The following is a 24081-nucleotide window of genomic DNA, read 5'->3' on the forward strand; positions in this document are numbered from 1 at the left end:
ACCCATATTCTTCCCTGTTTTCTATTCTTTCCCCTACTACCACGCTACTGTCACACATGATACTAGATTTTCGCCTCTCTTCTACACTAAATTCCACGTTCAGTGTCCTCAGACGCTCTGTGTCTTCGTCCCCTGCTTGTGACGTCAGCATGTATACCTGAACGGTTGTTGTTGCGATTGGTTTGTTGCCGATTCTAGTGATAGTAATCCGACCACTCCGCTGTTTACCGAAACTCACTCTATGTCCTACCTTCCTATTCATGACGCTATTTTGTGCTGATGTCGATATTAGCGTACGTTCTGCTGAGCATAAATCCTTATTTCACTTCGCTGACCCCAATACATCTAGGCTGAGCTTTGACACTTCCTTTTCAGATTTCTTAGCTTCGCTAACACACTCAGACTTCAGCTATTCCACACTCAGACTCGTTTCGTTGGTTATCCAGCTTTTTCTCGTCGTCACCTCTCCCTTGGCTGTCCGCTCCGGGAGATACATGTCCGGCACATTTCCGGAATATTTTGCCAACGGAGAGGTTATCATGACGATTTTTCAGTCATAGGTGATATGTCCTACGTATTATATTAAGTGTCTTTAATGAAGTGGTTTGCATTGTCGTCTGCATTCTGACGCCGTCGATAACTACTGATTCCTCTGCCCTTTAGGGACAGTTTACCATACCGATGGCAAGACGGTGCCTTGCGGCCTCTCCAACTAGGTTGTTAGAAGAACGAGGGGTAGTGTTTGTATTGGAAGTTTTCAGTCGTATTTGGAGATCATAATTTTATTTTTATGGGGATCATTGATGAGGGGACTTAGATGAATATGACACACGTCAAGAATCTTATAGACCGTCTTCGTCTTAAAATTGAATTCATTATCGAGAAAGGCTAGAGATGGTATAATAGAATATTTTCGTGATGTCTCGTAAGAGTGACTAACTTTTCATCCAATGCGGCTACAGTCAACCAAGAAGGAGACAGTTTCTTGGTCTCCTTCTTAAGTCTAACATGGAATACTGAGGAATGTTACTTAATCTTGAATTAACAATGTGCACATAATAACAATAATAATAATAATAATAATAATAATAATGAAAAACTGTAGTATTAAATATTTCAGTCCCGTAAAATCGTGATATGTTCACGTTCCTTTCAAAACGGATTTAGTTTGTACTATCAGAAATACGCAGCAGCAACACCAAGAGAACTGAATCTAGAGAAGAGCTGAAATTGTCAGCGGCAAGGAGGAGTCACAGGCGACGTCTGTGCGGCTATCTGGACACGCTGTGGCGGAAACTGGAAGTTTTACCATGACAGACCAGTCTGATATTTTTCAAACTTTGTCAGTAGTTCGTGTTATAACGGGTATTAAATGATCAAACTTTCATATCATTCAGACCTGACATCCAGCGTCATAAACACTCTGTGAACGACTTCTTCGAGAATTTCTCGCCATCTTGAAACCCATGCTTTGTCAATTCACGAAGATTGCTGACTAGAGGCCGAGACGAAGATATACTTCCTTCTACAGCAGCCCAGTAAACTGTATGAATGACAAATCAGGGGACGCGCTGGTCACTTGGTCACTCGTCGATTCGTACATTCCTCAAGATGTTTATGATGTGAGAGGTCGTGCACTATTCTGCTGAAATATGTCAACTGGAACCACTCACATGAAGCACAGGGTTTATAATTCTTGGCATGTACTGGCGAGCGTTCAGCTTCCGTTTGCCAATTTCGAAATCGTTCCCGCTGTCAAATCCAATAGCTGTCGACACCACGAATCTGTCAGTATCTTGAGGGCCCCTGTGTGTGTGTGTGTGTGTGTGTGTGTGTGTGTGTGTGTGTGTGTGTATGTGTGGTTTGAGGTTTTCGGGCGCTAAACAGCGTGGTCATCAGCGCCCAAACGCATAGAAACAGGAACACATGCGATGAAGGGACGAACAGCGAACAAGGAGAACGGCTAAAAGACACAGGCCTGACGCAGTTCCAAATCCTCTTATGCAGAGGCAAAACAAGAGGAAAAGAAACGCACTAAAAAAGGAAAGGAAACACAAGGAAAAGAGAACAGAAATCGAAGTGAAACAAGTAGGTTATCGTAACTGGCGGACCTCTCACCTAAAACCTGGGTGAGCCAGTCACCCAGCAGCACATTAAAATCCTCTCCCTAAAATCCGAGGCAACAAATTGGACAGGACACAAAACCGTAAGACCTTAACCACAGTCGTTGCGTCGTCTTGCAAAATAGAGGGCAAATCCGGTGGCAAGGAAACCACCGCCCTGGCGTTTACCATCTTTGATGCCGAATTGTTTGCGATCTTGCGGGCATTGGAGCATCTGTTCTGACTCCCTGAGTGCCCTTCAGACCATGCAACACTTGTACCCAGCGGATACGGTCGTCCAGAACATCCATGACGCCCTACTCCACCTGCAACGGCAGGGGAAGGAGGTTTCCTTCTGCTGGGTGCCGGGGCACGTGGGTATTAGGGGAAACGAACCGGCGGATGTGGCTGCCAAAGATGCATGTTCCCTCCCTCAAGTTGTTGAATGTGCCGTCCCCCTCCATGCTGTTACCTCCCTTTTGCGTTTTCGTGTTATGCGTCAATGGGAAGAGGAGTGGCTGGCAGCCGGTGAAAATAAGCTGCGTTTGGTCAAGGCCACCACGCGGCCATGGCGTACGCCCTACCTTTCGTGCAGGCGGGATGAGGTTCTCCTCACTCGCCTCCGCATCGAGCACAGTCCCTTAACGCATGGTTTTTTACTCCGGCGGGAGGACCCCCCAATCTGCAGTGCTTGTGGCGTCCAGATTACTGTCCGCCACATTTAACTTGACTGTCCTTTATTCTCTGACCAGGCCTTTCAACAGGTTGCCTATGGAAAAAGTAGTTTTATCTGGACCTCCACAAACACAAGTGATATCCAGCATAGGACACAGGAGAACGGCGCTCAGTGTCCCAGTTTGGCTCTACACCACGCGGGTCTCCGTTGCCTGAGGCGGGGTGTCAGCGGAGGTCGAGGCACGGCGACTCCGGATCTCAGTCCAGCCTCCGTTGTCCTGGTGCCGGCGGTCAGTTGTCTCCTCCCCACTCTGTCGCCTCGGGGCCACCTCGTCAACACAGGTTCTGTGGTCACACATCTGTGTCACGTGTCGGTGTGACGTTTACAAATCCTTCTTGTCAAAGATTCGACCTTTCTCATGTTCAGGGAGATGGCGTTAAGCTGAACGTGCTCGAACTCTGGACGTTCCGTGTTGAGATCTGCCCATGAACAGTTCCAGTAGCGTCAGACACACACTGTGTCATCACATCACATTTCATCTGTAGGACCTGCCGCAGTGGCCGAGCGGTTCTAGGGACTCCAATCTGGAACCGCGCGACCGCTACGGTCGCAGGTTCGAATCCTGCCCCGGTCATGGATGTGTGTGATGTCCTTAGGTTAGTTAGGTTTAAGTAGTTCTAAGTTCTAGGGGACTATAACCTCATATGTTAAGTCCCATACTGCTCAGAACCATTTCATCTGTAAGAGTCCCTTCCCTCCGTACTGAAAATAGTGAAAGTAATGTCGCATATGGATAAGAATTCGATCAACATATCCCACAGACATAAAGTTACTGACATAAGAGTTTGGTAACGTTAAGATTTCCATGCTGTAATTCTTATCATTTCTAACAGTACGTATAAATTTAGTTTCTAAACGTAAATTCTGCTTTCGTACTCACTGTAAGCTGATGATGACAGAAAGTGAAATTTGTGTTTCTACAGAAATCAGATCTGTTAGGGAGTTCACTAGTATATCGTCCATCTTCTTGTCCAGCACTCGAAGCCATCATGGCGGTACACCGGGATCTCCTCTCCAACAACTTGCGAGACGCTGCGCAGCTGTTCTCACTCGGTGCGACGCACCTCTCACAACTGGTGGTTCCACTCGCGTTCGAACACATGGTAAGTGGTGTTTTTCCCCCTCTTTTGAGCTGTGTTATGTGTAGCAGGGACGAGAAGTGACACACACTACCTCTTGTTAAGTGGTCAGTTTCCTGATTAATTTGCCTCACACTGTCGTTTCCTTTGCCTCTCCGACTGTAATGTTCAGTTCGTTCACGAGCGCCGGCCTGTCTCTACGTCTCTAATCCTCGTTGGGTCATTAGACATGGAGCACAATCCCAGAACGTTAACTACAGCGAAGAAAGTCGTCTGTATAGTTTTTCGTATTTTACAATAATTTGGGTAACTTCGTATCACATCCTGCTTAATGTACGTAAACCTATTGCCTGCATGTGCTTGATAGCTTTCCGGGAATTACGCCGGATAATATTGTAGAAACCGCACAATATTTCAGCGAGACAACTGCCCGCCATCTTCAGGTGCTACGCGCTAGCTCGGTTGGTCATGTGTTGTATGTGGTCCCCCCAGAGTAATTTCCGGTCCATCCAGACACCGAGGTATTTGACTTTCTCACGGAAACGTATTGGGCGTGCATGTAGTGTTATTGGTCTGCAGTATCGGTGTTTGCGCAGTTGCTTCGGTCTTCTAGTGATCAGAACGGCTTCGCTCTCGTCGACGTTTACTCTAACACGCCATTTCTCCAACCAAGGCTCAGCCACTCTGAGTGCAGTCTGTAAACGTGACGTAATGTTTGATGGTTTCCAACCTTGCGCGAGGATGGCTGTGTCATCCGCGTAGATTGCCATCGTTGTGTTGTGTGTGGCCGGCCGGTGTGGCCGTGCGGTTAAAGGCGCTTCAGTCTGGAACCGCGTGACCACTACGGTCGCAGGTTCGAATCCTGCCTCGGGCATGGATGTGTGTGATGTCGTTAGGTTTACGTAGTTCTAAGTTCTAGGGGACTTATGACCACAGATGTTGAGTCCCATAGTGCTCAGAGCCATTTGAACCATTTTGTTGTGTGTGGTTGGGAGATCGTTTATGTAGAGGATAAACAGTAGGGGCCCTAGGATGCTTCCCTGGGGTACTCCCGCGTGTATACCGTGTCGTGTTGATTGTTTTCCCTGCACGTCAGTGTTGAAACTTCTGTCTGTGAGGTATGAGTGTATTAGACGCACCAGCCCGTCGGGGAATCCCGCGTCGCTGAGTTTTCGAATGAGGCCGTTGTGCCATAGACGGTCGAAAGCCTTTTCGATGTCCAGGAACACCGCCCCTGTAGCTTTGTTTATGTTGAATCCATGTGTTGTATGTTCAACGACCCGTAAGAGCTGTTGTGTTGTGGAGTGGTGATTCCTGAAGCCGAATTCCTCCGGTCTCAGGATGTCATTTGTTATGCAGTGCCTAGTGATGCGTTTGAGTATCACCTTCTCAACAATCTCACTGAGCGAGCTCACTGGGGGAGGCTGTGGTCTTTCCCGGCTTCCTGAACATCAGGACCTTGGCCGTCTACCAAAAGGCGGGGAAGTGTTGGTGTTTTAGTATGGCATTCGTTATATGTGTTAGGTACTAAGTAGCTTTATCCGTGAACTCCTGGAGGACACGGTTTTGAATGCCATCATGACCAGGGGCTCTCCTAGCAGCGGAATGCATTGTATCCCAGGAGACTTCGGCTGTGCTAGCATGTCGAATGTCGTTGCGCGATGGTTGGACTAGAATGCGTGTAACCTCTTGGTCAGTAGCAAGTGTGAACACTGGATCTGATGGTACCAGGTTCGGTGTAAATGACGCTGCGAGTGTGCGGGCCATTAGTTCTGCTTTCTCTTCCGCTGAGTATGCAGGTCCGTCAGGCCCTTGAAGCGTTGGGGTGTATATTTTCTCCCTGGTGAAGTGTCGGGCTAGTTGCCACACGCAAGGTCGCGCGGTGTCCAGCCCTTCAAGGTTTTGGTTCCACTGTTGTGTTCCATGTGTTTGTATTTTATAGTGTATGATGCCCTGTGCCTATTAATGTGCCGTTTGAAGTACTGACGCCTGGTCCGCTGCCATTGTCTCCTGAGGCGATTTCTCATTGAGATTAGGCCCAGGATTTCCTGGGGCAGGGGCGCACTGTGTTGTTGTGAAGTGCGATCAGGTATGGTGCCTGCCATTGCGTCCTGAACGGCGTTAGTGAGGGTTTCTACTGTCTCGTCAATTTGTGCTGTTTCATTAATTTCGTGTATGGGTGGGATGTGGCTATCGAGCGTTTCCTTGAACGATGTCCAATTCGCACGCCCGCAGTCCAACATCTTGCGTTGTTCCACGTGCTGCAGTGTTTCCTCAATGTATAGTATTACAGGTTGGCGGTTTGAGGGCAGATCGTTTTCAACGGCAACGTTGAGTGTCGATGTAATGCCCTTGATGAGGGCCATGTCTATCACGTCTGGCCTGTGACCCCTCTGATAGGGAATGTGCGTCGGTTCAGTCGGCGTTAGTATAATGTAGTTTCTGCCTAGTGAATGTTCGTACAGTTTTTTGCCGTTGGGATTTCGTATGCGTGAATTCCATTCTGCCAGCCGCGGTGGTCTCGCGGTTAAGGCGCTCAGTCCGGAACCGCGCGTCTGCTACGGTCGCCGGTTCGAATCCTGCCTCGGGCATGGATGTGTGTGATGTTCTTAGGTTAGTTAGGTTTAAGTAGTTCTAAGTTCTAGGGGACTGATGACCACAGAAGTTAAGTCCCATAGTGCTCAGAACCATTTGAACCATTTGAACCAATTCCATTCTGTGTGTTTAGCGTTCAGATCTCCAGCGACTATTACTCGCGATGAAATGTTGAGTAGTGTGCTGATATCCCGTGTTGAAATGCTTACAGGGCTGTTGTATACCGATATCAGTGTGGTGTAGGCTCCGTTGAACTTGACCCTGACGGCCGTGGCCTCGATTTTTTCCAGTTCAGGGAGCTCTTATGTTTGTGTGCTCAATGTCTTTGTGTATGACGATTGCAGTTTCACCTGCCACGGCGTTGCCCGGTCGGTCGGTACGATAGACGCAGTAGCCAGGAAAGTTTAATTGTTTGTGCGGTTTAAGATTAGTCTCGCTCAGTAGCGCGACAAGGGTTCCCTTGCGCTCCATGAACGCGGCAAATTCTGCCCTTTTGTTGTGGATCGAGTGTGCATTCCAGAACAGGATCTGTGATAGTGTGTGCGGGTTTGCTTTATGGGCCGGGTGTGGTATATTATTCATGTAACAGTGTGAAAGAGTGTTGTGATGGCAGTGTGTATGACAGCCCAGTATTGCCCGAGTTCGGTGCTCATGAGCTGGGTGATGAGTGTAGTGACGGCCGTCAGTACCTTGGTAAGGATTTGAACGGTCGTGTGCCGAGGGAATAGTGTTTCCAGTATTCCCCCAGGTGATGTGTTGGTGTTGGGTGTGGCAGCCTGAGTGCTGTTGTGGAGTTAGCGGCCGCTTGTGCCGGTATTGGTCTGTTGTTAGGAGTGACATTTGTGTTTATGTTTTGTGACGGAGGTTGTGGCTGAGAAGCTCGCCAATTTATATGCTGACTTTCTAGAACAGCGCAGGCGCCAACGGGGCATAACGTTATGGAAGACCAATCGTAGACAGCGTCGAATACCAGAGCCCTCTGCTGGAGAAACGGGTCGCGGTCTGCGAAAGCGCGCCGCGGCGCGGGAAATGCGGCCGCGAGCGACGGACCCCGTTCGCGCGAGCGAGGTGTTGGCGCGCGTTTTAAGCATCTGCTCTAAGGCTTCCCATGCGTTGACTCGGTGCAGCTGCTAAACTGCGGCTGACGTGTCCTTAGTGCCGCCAAGGCTGGCTCCCAAGCTTTGCTCAGGTGAAACCCCGTGTCTCTGTTTATTAGGTCACTGCTTATACGTATTTCGACCGCCTCTTTGATGATGGAGTCCCAGTATGTGGAAGCATGAGAGAGGATCTTGGTTTCTTCATAATTCATGCCGTGTCCCGTGTCTAGGCAGCGTTCAGCAACCGCAGATTTCTCTGGCTGACCCAACCTCGTGTGAAGTTTATGTTCGTCGCACCTGTCATTAACCGTACGACACGTCTGGCCAATATAAGACTTCCACATTGCACGGGACCCGTTTCTCCAGCAGAGGGCTCTCGTATTCGACGCTGTCTACGATTGGTCTTCGATGACGTTATGCCCCAATAGCGCCTGCGCTGTTCTAGAAAGCCAGCATATAAATTGGCGAGCTTCTCAGCGATGCGACAGTAGCACCTGAAGATGGAGGCAGTTGTCTCGCTGAAATATTGTGCGGTTTCTACAATATTATCCGGCGTAATTTCCGGGAACCTATCAAGCAGATGCAGGGCCGGGAAAGCCCCAAACAGCACATCTATTGCCTGCATGTTTACTGGAGGTAGATCTAGATTCAATGATTTTATCTCAGTATCTGCGAATTTGTTTGTTCGGAATCTGTTGCAACCAAGGGAGAGTAGGGGAGAAAGGGGGTAAGAGATTACATAGCCAGCGTAATTACAGTATTTAATAATGTATCATATGAACAATCTTTTTCCCCGATATGGATGCCATAGAAAATATTCTTATCCATCGTAACTTTAACGAGCATTTGTAATTTAATGGAAATTCAGCTGCTAGGGCCACTCTAGGAACACTCATTTTGTTTCGGCTGCCAAGAAATGGTCTACATTCGTGAAACATATTTGCTTACTGGTAGCAGTCCTATTGATATCATACAATTCAACTCTTTAATGCGATGAGGTATTCTCGTTTGAAAAAAGAAGAGGAACTTTAAATTCAAAATTGTTGAGGCTTTCGTGGCCACTTGTTGACAAACTGCCTACTGGCTTCTGTCTCGGGTTCTTCGGCCGACGTTCATCTAATGATTTTTCTGACGTTTCGCCAGCACGAGTGGCTGGCATTGTCAAAGCTTCACCCTCCATTGCTGGTGGTGAACTGGAGCCGAGCTCGCGGGTGCAGACTTTATGTACCTGGCGCGCCAACATCCTAGGGCTTCTCCGCGGTCATTTCCGGTGCGGTTCTCCTCCTGCTACCTGAGACGGTCGTTCGCTGCAGTACGGGAAGCCAGGATCCGTTTACCTTAAGGCTTTCCTCTTTCTTGTTCAAACTGTTCGCGTGTTTTTGTATTTCCACAGCTTCTCTGAACAAGCGCGTGTGATAGTGCTTCTCTACATCCAGAACTTCCGTGTCTGCGAATTTTATTACGTGGTCGGTCTCATTCAGTGCGTGCTCTGCCACGGCCGATTTCTCCACCTGCCCCAACCTGCAATGTCGCTTATACTCTTTGATCCTGGTGTTAATGGATCGTCCAGTCATTCCAACATAAACTTTTCCGCATGTGCAAGGAATACGGTATATTCCCGACATTGCAAGTGGGTCTCTTTTCTCCTTCGCCGATCTAAGACACTCTTTGATCTTCCTTGTCGGTTTGAAAATCGTCTTTACACCATGTTTGCGCAATATACGGCCGATTCTGTCCGTCACTCTGGGAATGTAGGGCAGAAAGGCCGTACCCGACATTTCTTTTTCTTTAAATTGGTAGTAAAGTATTCTAAAAATGAGCTTTTTTCGTAAATGGTAGTTACCCGGATGTCTCAACTTCCTTACTAACTTTCGTTGCGATTTCACCCATGTTAAAAAATTCAGAATGTGTTATGGCTGTTGCAGTTTCACTTCCAAAGTCCCATGCCGGAAGTAAAACTCGGAGACGTAAATCATACAAATTAACCAGCTTCCATTGTAATTCCATTAAAATTGATGCATAATATTATGACAAATAAAAAATGCAACACACTCATACAGAAGTTTACACACATCCTAGGCACGATCCCATAGGTGCATAAGCCAAAATATTTCTGCTATCAAACGTTATAAGTTACTGAATAGAAATGAATACCTGTGAACAGCTCTGCGCCGTATTAGCTACCCCAACATTTTTCTTGTAATAATACGGTCCATTGGATTTGAGGGTAATCGGTTCCTTCAAGGGGCAAAAATGGTGAAACCGTGTGCCTACTAGCCGTTAGGCGCACGTAATTAACTGCCACAAAGAATTAAAAACTACCTCTGACAATGAACCTCAGCAATAACGGACGATTTCCATTCACGTTATTAATCTTGAATCGATAGAACACACATGACAGATTTTCTCATCCGCACAGACACCGTTCAGAAACCAAAGTCAATTTATGTCAGAGAAGCCAAAGTTGATTCATTACGGATGTGGTTATAACTATCGTAGACCCGGCTATACGTTATTTCGGGTGGCGGTGTGGACACCAAAGACTGGCAACCATTTGTATTCTACATCTACATCTACATCCACATCCATACTCCGCAAGCCACCTGACGGTGTGTGGCGGAGGGTACTTTGAGTACCTCTATTGGTTCTCCCTTCTATTCCAGTTTCGTATTCTTCGTGGAAGGAAAGATTGTCGATATGCTTCTGCGTGGGCTCTAATCTCTCTGATTTTATCCTCATGGTCTCTTCGCGAGATATACGTAGGAGGGAGCAATATACTGCTTGACTCCTCGGTGAAGCTATGTCCTCGAAACTTCAACAAAAGCCCGTACCGGGCTACTGAGCGTCTCTCCTGCAGAGTCCTTCCACTGGAGTTTATCTATCATCTCCGTAACGCTTTCGCGATTACTAAATGATCCTGTAACGAAGCGCGCTGCTCTCCGTTGGATATTTTCTATCTCTTCTATCAACCCTATCGGGTACGGATCCCACACTGCTGAGCAGTATTCAAGCAGTGGGCAAACACGTGTACTATAATCTACTTCCTTTGTTTTCGGATTGCATTTCCTTAGGATTCTTCCAATGAATCTCAGTCTGGCATCTGCTTTACCGACGATCAACTTTATATGATCATTCCATTTTAAATCACTCCTAATGCGTCATCCCAGATAATTTGTAGAATTAACTGCTTCCAGTTGCTGACGTGCTATATTGTAGCTAAATGATAAAGGATCTTTCTTTCTATGTATTCGCAGCACATTACACTTGTCTACATTGAGATTAAATTGCCATTCCCTGCACCATGCGTCAATACGTTGCAGATCCTCCTGCATTTAAGTACAATTTTCCATTGTTACAACCTCTCGATATACTACAGCTTCATCCGCAGAAGGCCTCAGTGAACTTTCGATGTTATCCACAAGGTCATTTATGTGTATTGTGACTAGCAACGGTCCTACGACACTCCCCTGCGGCACACCTGAAATCACTCTTACTTCGGAAGACTTCTCTCCATTGAGAATGACATGAGGCTTTCCATTATCTAGGAACTCTTTAACCCAATCACACAATTGGTCTGATAGTCCATATGCTCTTACTTTGTTTCTTAAACGACTGTGGGGAACCGTATCGAACGCCTTGCGGAAGTCAAGAAACACGGCATCTACCTGGGAACCCGTGTCTATGGCCCTCTGAGTCTCGTGGACGAATAGCGCGAGCTGGGTTTCACACGGTCGTCTTTTTCGAAACCCATCCTTATTCCTACAGAGTAGATTTCTAGTCCCCAGAAAAGTCGTTATACTCGAACATGATACATGTTCCAAAATTCTACAACTGATCGACATTAGAGATATAGGTCTTTAGTTCTGCACATCTGTTCGACGTCCCTTCTTGAAAATGGGGATGACATGTGCCCTTTTCCAATCTTTTGGAACGCTACGCTCTTATAGAGTCCAACGGTACACCTCTGCAAAGAGGAGTGGGGGGCAAGTTTCTTCGCGTACCCTGTGTAAAATCGAACTGGTATCCCATCAGGTCCGACGGCCTTTGCTCTTTTGAGCGATTTTAATTGTTTTTCCATCCCTCTGTCATCTATTTCGATATCTACCATTTTGTCATCTGTGCTACAATCTAGAGAAGGAACTACAGTGCAGTCTTCCTCTGTGAAACAGCTTTGGAAAAAGACATTTAGTATTTCGGCCTTTAGTCTGTCACCCTCTGTTTCAGTAACATTTTGGTCACAGAGTGTCTGGACATTTTGTTTTGATCCACATACCGCCTTGACATAAGACAAAAATTTCTTAGGATTTTCTGCCAAGTCAGTACATAGAAGTTTATTATGTAAGTCGACACCCGGCATCGTAAAATTACTACTACCCAACCTTAAGGATGTCCCAGTTTACAACTTAACGTCTGTACGTGAACTAATATACAGCTCTATATAATGGCTTCACTACTTCCCACCATAACGTTCACCTGTCCAGAGCCTGCGTCTCTGAGACCACGTGTTGACGCTGTCGACCTCGTCTACTGACCTACTACTGCAGTCACCTCACATTGCCACAGTCCCCACGAAAGGCTCGTAAGAGTGATAAGGGCCCTGTTCTCTTGCAGTCTCCAAGCAAAACATTTAACGAATATGTTAAGAATAATGGAAATGTACGCGGCACTCACAACCGCATTTTCCGCTTTTCGCGAGCATTCGTCTTAATAACTGCGATTTCTGTGCACGCCTGCAGATCTAACTCACACTTTCATTGTCTCTGATATCTCCGCTTGTGATTTTTGAACACTACCACCAGAGATTCTCCCACAAATGCCGAGTGACAGATACTGGTCTTAAGACAGTTATAGCTACACTGCGCATTATTCGCGCCTGACTTCTAACGTTACTACACGTGAAAATAAAAATGGCATAATATGATCAGTGGAGTCGTTGTAAGTTTTTGTGTCGTCCGTGAAGTGTGTAAGCACCTAAAATGTCGTGTCAAGGTCAAATTGCTTCTTTTGTGAAGAAAAATCGGCGGTTCCTAGTGCAGTGAATTGATAAGATTTTGGGGACAGAAAGTCTTCTTTCAAGAATTTTATGGAATTAAGCTGGATGATACGAGAGATTGATTCCAAGGGCTCTTGCATAAACAACAGCAGTTGAGGAGCGCTACGTGTTGTTTTGGATACATTGCAGTACTTTTCGTGATTTCCATATAGTGAAGGTTTAATGCAGTTGCTAAAAATCTCGTGCTTTTATCAGTTTTCAGTCGTGTCGTGTCTTCTGTGATTCAAAACTTACGTTCAGTGAATATCTGTGTGTTGTTTACATTTTGTGGTCTTACGTCTACCAACAAACTGCACAACCCACTCAAAGATAAGGTTTCACTAATTATTACTTTATTACAGCTTGACTGTGTTGCAGATCAAAAGTATCATCATGTGTGGCAAATGTGGCTGTTGACGCAGTTTAGTTAACACGGTACGAACAGGTCAAGACTGTGGGTTTATGTTTCACTCGGGTGATTGTACAGGGTAAACCACTAATGCGTCAGATGCGGCTCTACCATGGAGTTGTAGGTAATGCAGTCGAGGCCAGAAAATCGTGGAAGGGGAAAGAAAGATTTGTGCCTTCGGGCAGAATCAGAAATGACGTATTTTGAATCAGCTATATTTAAGGGGAATAGACGATTGGAGCAGGGAAAATATGACAAGTAATAGGCAAACGGAGAAAACCTCAGAAATCACATTTCAGATTCCGGTTAGCAATTAAATGGACTTGTTACCTAAAGTAGGAGAAGAGCCTCAACCGGTTTTTGAGCTACACAGAGTGCAGCAAACTCGCAGCAACAGCCTTAAGCCGACATCGATAGGAAAAAAAAGAAAAAAAACAGTGCTGCTAGTAGCTAGATAGCAGTCAGAGGAGAGCTGTAGGCCAAATGATATAAATGATGCCCGCATCTCGTGGTCGTGCGGTAGCGTTCTCAGTTTCCACGCCCGGGTTCCCGGGTTCGATTCCCGGCGGGGTCAGGGATTTTCTCTGCCTCGTGATGGCTGGGTGTTGTGTGATGTCCTTAGGTTAGTTAGGTTTAAGTAGTTCTAAGTTCTAGGGGACTGATGACCATAGATGTTAAGTCCCATAGTGCTCAGAGCCGGCCATATAAATAATACAGGAAAAGCTGGATGTATAACACAAAGTCACAATCTTCGTGGTGTCTAGTACCAAGCTCAGTTAGGTGACAGAACATCGCAGCTTTCTTGATTCGGAGGATAAAGTACTTTTAGAGGAAGCAGCACGAGACAGGCTGGCTAGCGACTTATACACTCCTGGAAATGGAAAAAAGAACACATTGACACCGGTGTGTCAGACCCACCATACTTGCTCCGGACACTGCGAGAGGGCTGTACAAGCAATGATCACACGCACGGCACAGCGGACACACCAGGAACCGCGGTGTTGGCCGTCGAATGGCGCTAGCTGCGCAGCATTTGTGCACCGCCGCCGTCAGTGTCAGCCAGTTTGCCGTGGCATACGGAGCTCCATCGCAGTCTTAAACACTGGTAGCATGTCGCGACAGCGTGGACGTGAACCGTATGTGCAGTTGACGGACTTTGAGCGAGGGCGTATAGTGGGCATGCGGGAGGCCGGGTGGACGTACCGCCGAATTGCTCAACACGTGGGGCGTGAGGTCTCCACAGTACATCGATGTTGTCGCCAGTGGTCGGCGGAAGGTGCACGTGCCCGTCGACCTGGGACCGGACCGCAGCGACGCACGGATGCACGCCAAGACCATAGGATCCTACGCAGTGCCGTAGGGGACCGCACCGCCACTTCCCAGCAAATTAGGGACACTGTTGCTCCTGGGGTATCGGCGAGGACCATTCGCAACCGTCTCCATGAAGCTGGGCTACGGTCCCGCACACCGTTAGGCCGTCTTCCGCTCACGCCCCAACATCATGCAGCCCGCCTCCAGTGGTGTCGCGACAGGCGTGAATGGAGGGACGAATGGAGACGTGTCGTCTTCAGCGATGAGAGTCGCTTCTGCCTTGGTGCCAATGATGGTCGTATGCGTGTTTGGCGCCGTGCAGGTGAGCGCCACAATCAGGACTGCATACGACCGAGGCACACAGGGCCAACACCCGGCATCATGGTGTGGGGAGCGATCTCCTACACTGGCCGTACACCACTGGTGATCGTCGAGGGGACACTGAATAGTGCACGGTACATCCAAACCGTCATCGAACCCATCGTTCTACCATTCATAGACCGGCAAGGGAACTTGCTGTTCCAACAGGACAATGCACGTCCGCATGTATCCCGTGCCACCCAACGTGCTCTAGAAGGTGTAAGTCAACTACCCTGGCCACCAAGATCTCCGGATCTGTCCCCCATTGAGCATGTTTGGGACTGGATGAAGCGTCGTCTCACGCGGTCTGCACCTCCAGCACGAACGCTGGTCCAACTGAGGCGCCAGGTGGAAATGGCATGGCAAGCCGTTCCACAGGACTACATCCAGCATCTCTACGATCGTCTCCATGGGAGAATAGCAGCCTGCATTGCTGCGAAAGGTGGATATACACTGTACTAGTGCCGACATTGTGCATGCTCTGTTGTCTGTGTCTATGTGCCTGTGGTTCTGTCAGTGTGATCATGTGATGTATCTGACCCCAGGAATGTGTCAATAAAGTTTCCCCTTCCTGGGACAATGAATTCACGGTGTTCTTATTTCAATTTCCAGGAGTGTATATAGGACTAAAGATGACGTGGAGAAACAGGAGTAGCAACAGTTCACACCCATGTGGGGTTTGTGGAGGTTTTACAGCGCCATGACTATCCCAGGGTTAACACGGCTGTTACGCATGCAAACATAGAACTGAGTGGATTGCTTTTGACAAACTATATCTAGTATCTGTGCTGTGCCCTTCGATGCAATTGGGAGATAGGGATGCAGAAGTCGTGGTCAGCAACAGAATGTGAGCGAGAAGGAAAGATTAGCTTTGCATCTTCCTGAAACTTAAGAGGAACCCACAAGCACAGACTAAAAAAATCCCTGTGGTCACTGGAGTAAGAGGGGCACATTTTTTAGGTTCGATTCAGGTTACAGACTTACATTATTGACAGAAATTGCAACAGAACAGGACCATAATATAGCTAACAATTTCCAGAAAAATAAAATTAATTTGTTTCGTCTGAACATTGGAAAAAATATAGAAGAGCTTCTTGTATGTCTACAAGAAGTGAAAAATTCCGAAGTGACAGAGGTTCTGTGCACCTCCGAACACCACATAACCACAGGGATGGAGAAGTTAAATGTCAGGAATTATATTCTAACACCGTCGTCTTGCAGTTAACTCGGATAAAGAAGGAGCTGCAGCATATTTAAAAGTAGTTCACAGATCAAAATACTGAAACGAATAGTTTTCGTGCAGATCAGAGTCTAGAAACATATGCTTGTGGGTTGTTACAACAGAATACTTCTCTGGTAGCTACAACAATCTACAACAGTCTAGGAAACTTTCACCAATTTATTCCAAATCTGGACGCATTATTGAGCTGCCTGTCAGACAAAAAGAAACAGTAAGTAGTGTTGGAGATTGCAATGTAGATTTCATAAAAGATATGGATAGAAAAAGTGACCTGGAATCATTATTTGGATGTTAAGTCTATTTTTGGTAGCCAGTTCCAAACTCGTGTGCGGCAAGATCTTAGGACACAGGTTGATAACATTTTATAGATATTTCTCAGGCTGCAACAATTAATGTGTACCCAACTATTAATATACTAGCTGATTATGACACGTAGTTCATGGAAATAAACAATGTAGGACTTTACAGTCCTGAGGCAGTTTCTTACAAAGCAGTGACTGAATACAATGTTTAAAGAGTAAGTTAAAAGAGAAGGTATGAGATGATAACGTGTGTCGATATTTGAAAGTTTCTTTGTGACAGAATTATTCAGAAAATCTATTAAAGAGATAAATAAGCTGTGGATAACTAAGGAAATTAAAATCTAAAGGAAGAGGGAAGGACAGAATAAGTCGAGACGTAGCACTACTTGGATGCTACAAAAAAATACTGCAAAAGTTCAAGGGTAGGATTAAAATGTCAAGAAGCATGAATATTCTGACAGAAATTAATACTCCGGATAACAAATTCAGAATTGTATGAAATATTGTCTGATCATAGACATGACAACCAGTCAGTGTACAAGATGCTGTGAACAGTTAAACTAAATGACACGTTCCGGCTGATAATTCACAAGTTGCGAGTGCTCAAATAATCACCTTTTAAACGTAGCGGTAAATATGGGATTGAATGGTTTGGTGGAAGCAGCAAGAATATATTAAAAATGTTACGCCATAGAACTTTGAGCAACTAGAAGTGACACCAACATTCTTCACTGAAATTCGCAAAATTATAAATATTCTAAAACCAGAAATTCATTTCGTGCTGATGGAATTTCAAACATAATTCTGACAGTTGCTCAAATTTAAATAATTTGTCCGCAGCTCGTGGTCGTGCGGTAGCGTTCTCGCTTCCCGCACCCGGGTTCCCGGGTTCGATTCCCGGCGGGGTCAGGGATTTTCTCTGCCTCGTGATGACTGGGTGTTGTGTGATGTCCTTAGGTTAGTTAGGTTTAAGTAGTTCTACGTTCTAGGGGACTGATGACCATAGATGTTAAGTCCCATAGCGCTCAGAGCCATTTGAACCATTTTTTAAATAATTTAATAACAAATATCAACAGTGATACATGTAATGCATCACTGGCAAACGGAATTCTTCCAGACATATTAAAATATGCAATTTTTAAACCTGTTCATAACATACTTTATAAGGAGGACTTAAATAATTATTGTCCAGTTTCTTTAGTGGCACCTTTCTCGAAAATATTCGACAAATTACTGTTCTCAATAGCATAAAAATTTACTTAATATACTACTTAATATACAACACTCTCAGGCACGATAGAAAATAAAGAGGGGAAAATACTGTTTGGTGAAGAGATGGAAATAATACATAGAGGAGTTGTAATCCGGAACACCTCTTTTGGAGGAAGTAATAGGAAGAGAAGAGCAAGTAAACGAAGATGGCAAGGTAAATGACATTCTGCAAGAAGAATTTGACAGAGCTCTAAAAGAACTACAGGACAACAAAGCAACGGGTGTTGATGACATCCCTGAAGAACTAACAAAGAATGCTAGTGACAGCATGTATATGATGCTGCTTAAACTTATTAGGTCCATCTATAACACAGAAGAGATTCCGACAGACTTCCAGAAATGTATCATTGTTCCTATCCAAAGAAGGCAGCAGCTACAAAATGCGAACACTAGTGAACTCTAAGCCTAATATCACATGCATCAAAAATTCTCATTAAAATAGTTCTGAAGAGAACTGAAGAGAAGGTGAAGGATACGCTGAGTGGAAGATTAGTTTGGTTTCAGGAGGGGCGACTCATTATCAAAAAGCAATTACAGAAAAATAGACCAACTTATATTGCCTTTGTAGACATGGAAATGGCATTTGATAACATTATCTAGCAAGAGATGTTCAGAGTGCTGAGGAAAAGTGGAATAAAGTACAAAGACATTCGTGCGATACTCAGTTTCTGTAAGAAAGAGGTGGCAGTGATTACGAACTGTCACCATGAACAAGAAGACAATATTAGAAAAGGGGTAAGACAAGGATGTGCTCTCTCTCCTCTTATATTCAATGCTTACATCCAGGAAGCTACAGACCAAGTTCGAGAAACTAATGAGGGGGGGATAAAAATTAATGGGCAGAAGACAGACATGCTACGTTATCCACATGATATTGCTATAGTCACGGAGACAAAAGAAGATATAGAGGAAGTCCTCAGAAAAATGGAAAAAATTCTATGCAATCAGTATGGAATGAGAATAAACAAGAAAAAGACTAAAGTGATGGTATGCATTACAGGAGCAGAATATGAACCTCTCAGAATGAGAATTGGAAAAGAGGAGCTGGAAGTGATAGAGGAATTTACTTACTTGGGAAGCACAATCACAAGGGATGGTAGAAGCCGGAAAGAAATTGCGAGCAGAATACATAGGCCAAAATTGCATTAGCAACAACATCAGTCTGAAAATAAGGAAACGTATCATGAAAGATTTCGTTTGGAGTGTGGCCCTATACGGATGTGAAACTTGGACAATAGGAAGAGAAGAGAGAAGACGGCTAGAGGCCCTGAAGATGTGGTGCTATAGAAGGATGATGAAAATCAGCTGGAGAGACAAAATAACAAATGAAGAGGTGCTTAGAACAGTACAGGAAACCAGATCGCTGTGGAGGCACATCCAAACAAGAAGAGACAAACTTGTAGGGCACGTCCTACGACACAACAACATCATTGGAATAATAGCAGAAGGAGCCACTGAGGGAAGGAATCGGCGGGAGTGACTAACGATATCATACATGCAACAGATCAAGAATGACGTTGGATGTAACACATACGTGGAAATGAAGCGGAAGGCAGACAGAAGAGAGGAATGGCGCTCTGCTGCAAACCAACCTCAGGGTTGAACACTAAAAGAAGAAAACCACAGTTTGGATTCCAAAAAGTTTTCACAGCTAAAATGCTGATTATACATTCACATCAAATATTACAGCCATTATACACATATCAAAAAAAGTTTTGCGTACCCTCGGTTCAGAGAGTTCCGGAACCTGTACAGAAATTTGGAATAGAGCTCAACATAAACATCATTTCTGCCCTTTTTATTGCTCATGAAAACCACACATTGCATGTTGTACTACCATACAGAGAGACCTTCAGAGGTGGTGGTCCATACTGCTGTACACACCGGTGCCTCTAATACCCAGTAGCACACCCTCTTGCATTGATGCACGCCTGTATTCATTGTGGCATACTAACCACAAGTTCATCAATGCACTGTCGGTCCAGATTGTCCCACTCCTCAACGGCGATTCGGCGTGGATCCCTCAGAGTGGTTCTGGGTCACGTCGTCCATAAACAGCCCTTTTCAGTCTATCCTAGGCATGTTTGATAGGATTCATATCTGGAGAACATGCTGGCCACTCTAGTCGAGCGATGTCGTTTTTCTGTAGAAAGTCATTCACGATGGAGGCGCGAACTGTCGTCCATGAAGACGAATACCTTGCCAATATGCTGCCGATATGGTAGCACTATCGGTCGGAGGTCACATTCACGTATCGCCCAGCCGTTATGGTGCCTTCCATGACCACCAGCGGTGTACGTCGACCCCACATAATGCCACCCCAAAACAGCAGGGAACTTCCACCATGCTGCACTCGCTGGACAGTGTGTGTAAGGCGTTCAGTCTGACCAGGCTGCTTCCAAACACGTCTCCAACGATTGTCTGATTGAAGGTATATGCGATACTCGTCAGTGAAGAGAACGTGATGCCGATCCTGAGCTGTCCATTCGGCATGTTGTTGGGCCCATCTGTACCGCTACATGGTGTCGTGGTTGCAAAGATGGACCACCCCATGGACGTCGGGAGTGAACTTGCGCAACATGCAGCCTATTGCGCACAGTTCGAGCCGTAACACGACTTCCTGTTGCTGCACGAAAAGCATTATTCAACATGCTTGCATTGCTGTCAGTGTTCCTCCGAGTCATAATCCGTAGGTAGCGGTCATCCACTGCAGTAGTAGCACTTGCGCGGTCTGAGCGAAACATTTCATCGACAGTTCCTTCCTCTCTGTATCTCCTCCATGTCTGAACAACATCGCTTTGGTTCACTCCGAGACGCGTGGACACTTCCCTTGTTGAGAGCCCCTCCTGGCACAAAATAACAATGCGGACGCGATCGAACAGCGGGATTGACCGTCTAGGCATGGTTGAACTACAGATAACACCAGCCGTGTACCTTCTTCCCCGTGGAATGACTGAACTGATCGGCTGTCGGACCCCCTCCGTCTAATAGGCGCTGCTCATACACGGTTGTTTACATCTTTGGGCGAGTTTAGTGACATCTCTGAACAGTCAAATGGACTGTGTGTATGATACAATATCTACAGTCAACGTCTGTCTTCAGGAGTTCTGGGAACCGGGGTGGTGCAAAACTTTTTTGACGTGTGTATTATAACATTTCGCCAGTTGGCATTTTTTTGTGACCTTTCCATGGTATTTCATTGTGCAGATCAGCCGGCCGGAGTGGCCGAGCGGTTCTAGGCGCTACATTCGGGAACCGCGAGACCGCTACGGTCGCAGGTTCGAATCCTGCCTCGGACATGGGTGTGTTTGATGTCCTTAGGTTGGTTAGGTTTAAATAGTTCTAAGTTCTAGGGGACTGATGACCACAGCAGTTAAGTCCCATAGTGCTCAGAGCCATTTGAAACATTTTTTTGCAGATCATGTTACATTCTTGGAAAATCTGAAGTGTCATAGAAGTTATGGCTTTGGACACAGCTGGTTTCAATCATACCTAAGAAACAGAATGCAAATGTTGACCTGAATAATTCGAATAATGTTCAAATGGGTAGAAAATGTTAGTGACTCTGGGGAAAGCACAAAGGGTGTCCCTCAGGATTATTCCTGTTCGCTATACATACGAATTACGTTCTTCTTAACATGGAACAAGCAAAATTGATACTTTTGTAGACCGTTCTAGCGTTATTATCGATCGCATTAGAGAGAGAAAGCAACACAAGAGATTGTTAATTATGTTTTAGAAAGTATTACTGCGTGCATCTTTGAAAACTGATTGTTCTACATTTTGAATGCACAAAATTCAGTACTATAAGACAAACAGAGTCATATGAAAAACTGATGCAGCACATGTATAAACCAGTAAATAGGGTAAAGTCTGCAAATCGCTGGGTGAACGTACTGATGAAATCTTCAACTGAAAGTTGCATATTACCGAGCTCCTCAAACACTTTGGTTCAGCTACCTTTGCTCTTCATATAATTGCTAGGCTTGGAAATAAACGAATGAATCTCCTGACATATTTGATATATTTCCACTTAGTAATGTATGGTTACTCATCACTTAGACGGAAAGTATTGACTGCATAAAGGAGAGCAGTAATAATAGTGTGTGGTTTTCGCCCACTGACGTCATGTACAAACCTATTGAAAGAGTTAGGCATTTTAACTGCAAGGTCATAATACGTACAGTATACTCGCGAAGTAAATTCGTCATAAATAATCCATCACAGTTTCAGAAGACCCGTGTTGTATCTGTGTACAACATTAGGGGTAAAAACGAAGTTGATCAGCCTTTGTTAAAGTTGTCAAGGGCTCAGGAAGGAGTTCAGTACGTAGCAACAAATATTTTTGATCATTTGCGCAATAACAATAAACGCCTGACAAGCAGCGAAGCAAGTTTTAAATCAAATTTAAAGTCATTTTCCCAGGGCAATTTCTCCTACACCAAGTACAAATTTCTATTTAAAAACAGGTAGCCTTTAAAAAAAATCAAGTGTAGTCGCGTGAGTAGGACTAAAAAATAATGTTTTCGGTAATTTTGACGTTAATTGTGTATACGTATCCTGTAAAATGTTTCGCCTCACATCATTTTGATAAAATAATCGTTGAGGTGATCTATGGAACATATAAGAAAGTACCTCATATATTGGGACTGTTTACGGCACTCTGCGTGTCATGACGCGCCTCCCTCGGACGGGCGTCTCCTCGTCTCCGTTGTCGAGGCGGAACAGCACGCTGCGCCGACGTGGGGCCGATGTGGCAATGCGGCTTTTCTGCCGCATGGGGCGCTGTGATCGTGGTTTCACACGTACGTTCTGTAACGCAGCGCCCTCGTTCATGTCTGTCCACCACTCACTCTGGAGTAAAAACGGACCAGTCACATGTTGTGTAACTGAAGACACAGAGACGGCCAGATCCGCAGGTGTTGCAGCGGCACCGGAGATGTCGCAGGTGTCGCCACCGACGACCCACTGTCGCTGCAGCCCTGAGCAGCTGCCGGGAGGTTGTCGGCCGTCGACAGTGCGGCTTCCACCTGTTTACTGACAGCTTGTGATTCTCCTCGTGTCCGCCCACAATAAACACAGTCACTATCCGTATCGTCCTGCATAAGAAAACCGAATAATAGGTCGAAAATACACGTAAGGCTGTCAGGAGTAGGTGAGAAAGTACAAACAGACCCTCGCAAAAGAGAAAAGTACCAGACTGGGACACTACTGAGGTTGGTATGGGCGTAAAGCATAAAATATAAACAAGTAGAGTAAGCGAACCCTAAAAGCTGCTCTACAGAGTTATCATGACAGTCAAAGTTCGCAAGTTCTTCAAACGGAAACAAATTTCTCAACAGAAAATAGATATCTCCTTACTTTGTAGAAGAACACTGGTTACATAAAAGTTGTTGGGGGAAATAAATACCCAAACTCTAAAGCACTGATCTTAACTACACGCAGTGTGCTAAAAGGAAGCTAAAACCAAGTCACGTGATGTGGCGCCTCTGGTGGCAGGAAGGTACCCATGAAAGTTGCTTCACAGAAAGACATGCATTAAGATTTATGCGAAAATCTTAGAGTAAGTTAGTAAACACTAGTCTACTGAGAAGTAAGTTAGGATAAAGTAAACTAAACGATGTGTACAAACTCTGTTCAAAGAAAACGGCTCTGAGCACTATGGAACTCAACATCTGAGGTCATCAGTCCCCTAGAATTTAGAACTACTTAAACCTAACTAACCTAAGGACATAACACACATCCATGCCCGAAGCAGGTTCAAATGGTTCAAATGGCTCTGAGCACTATGGGACTTAACATCTATGGTCATCAGTCCCCTAGAACCTAGAACTACTTAAACCTAACTAACCTAAGGACATCACACAACACCCAGCCATCACGAGGCAGAGAAAATCCCTGACCCCGCCGGGAATCGAACCCGGGAACCCGGGCGTGGGAAGCGAGAACGCTACCGCACGACCACGAGATGCGGGCTCCCGAGGCAGGATTCGAACTGTGACCGTAGCGGTCGTGCGGTTCCAGACTGAAGCGCCTAGAACCACTCGGCCACACCGGCCGGCTACAAACTCTGTGTAACCAATACGATGCTCCTTCCGGTGCTGGTCTCAGCTCTGTAAGGATCCCGGAGCTCTACATGACTTTTAGAGGGACATAATAACTGGGGCCGTCATAGAGACCGAGCGCACAGAGGTCGGCTGCAGAATGTGCGAGACCGAAATGGACTCAGGACGACAGCATGGCGGAGGAAAAGCCGTGGGTCACTCCAGAGAGCCGACATGGCAAGGACAGGCTGTTCTAAACGCTTTGACGGATATACGGATGAGAACAGCTGCCATCCGGGTGGGAGGTGTGCAGGCAGAGCATGACCACGAACCGTCGGCAGCAGATTGCTGGAAGCTTGCCTGAGATCCCAAAGTGTTACCAGTCGTTCACAGCTGACAACGCAGCACAGATACCTGCAATGTGCAAGATCAGAGTCAACTCGGACACCGACTTGGGTTCCTGTGGTGTTCCACGATGAGTATCACATCTGTGTGTGTTGGC

General features: G+C 45.9%; 1 protein-coding gene across 1 annotated transcript in view; it reads left to right on the forward strand.

Moving 5' to 3' along the window:
• Window positions 1-24081, forward strand: part of LOC124593969 — a 72495-nt gene that overhangs the window by 26884 nt on the left and 21530 nt on the right. Inside the window, exon 3 of the mRNA XM_047132318.1 lies at window positions 3814-3941. Within this exon, the coding sequence (XP_046988274.1) occupies window positions 3814-3941 (128 nt within the window). The remainder of the gene's footprint in view (window positions 1-3813; window positions 3942-24081) is intronic.

The sequence above is a fragment of the Schistocerca americana genome, chromosome 2 (assembly GCF_021461395.2).
Source record: "Schistocerca americana isolate TAMUIC-IGC-003095 chromosome 2, iqSchAmer2.1, whole genome shotgun sequence".
NCBI lineage: Eukaryota > Metazoa > Arthropoda > Insecta > Orthoptera > Acrididae > Schistocerca > Schistocerca americana.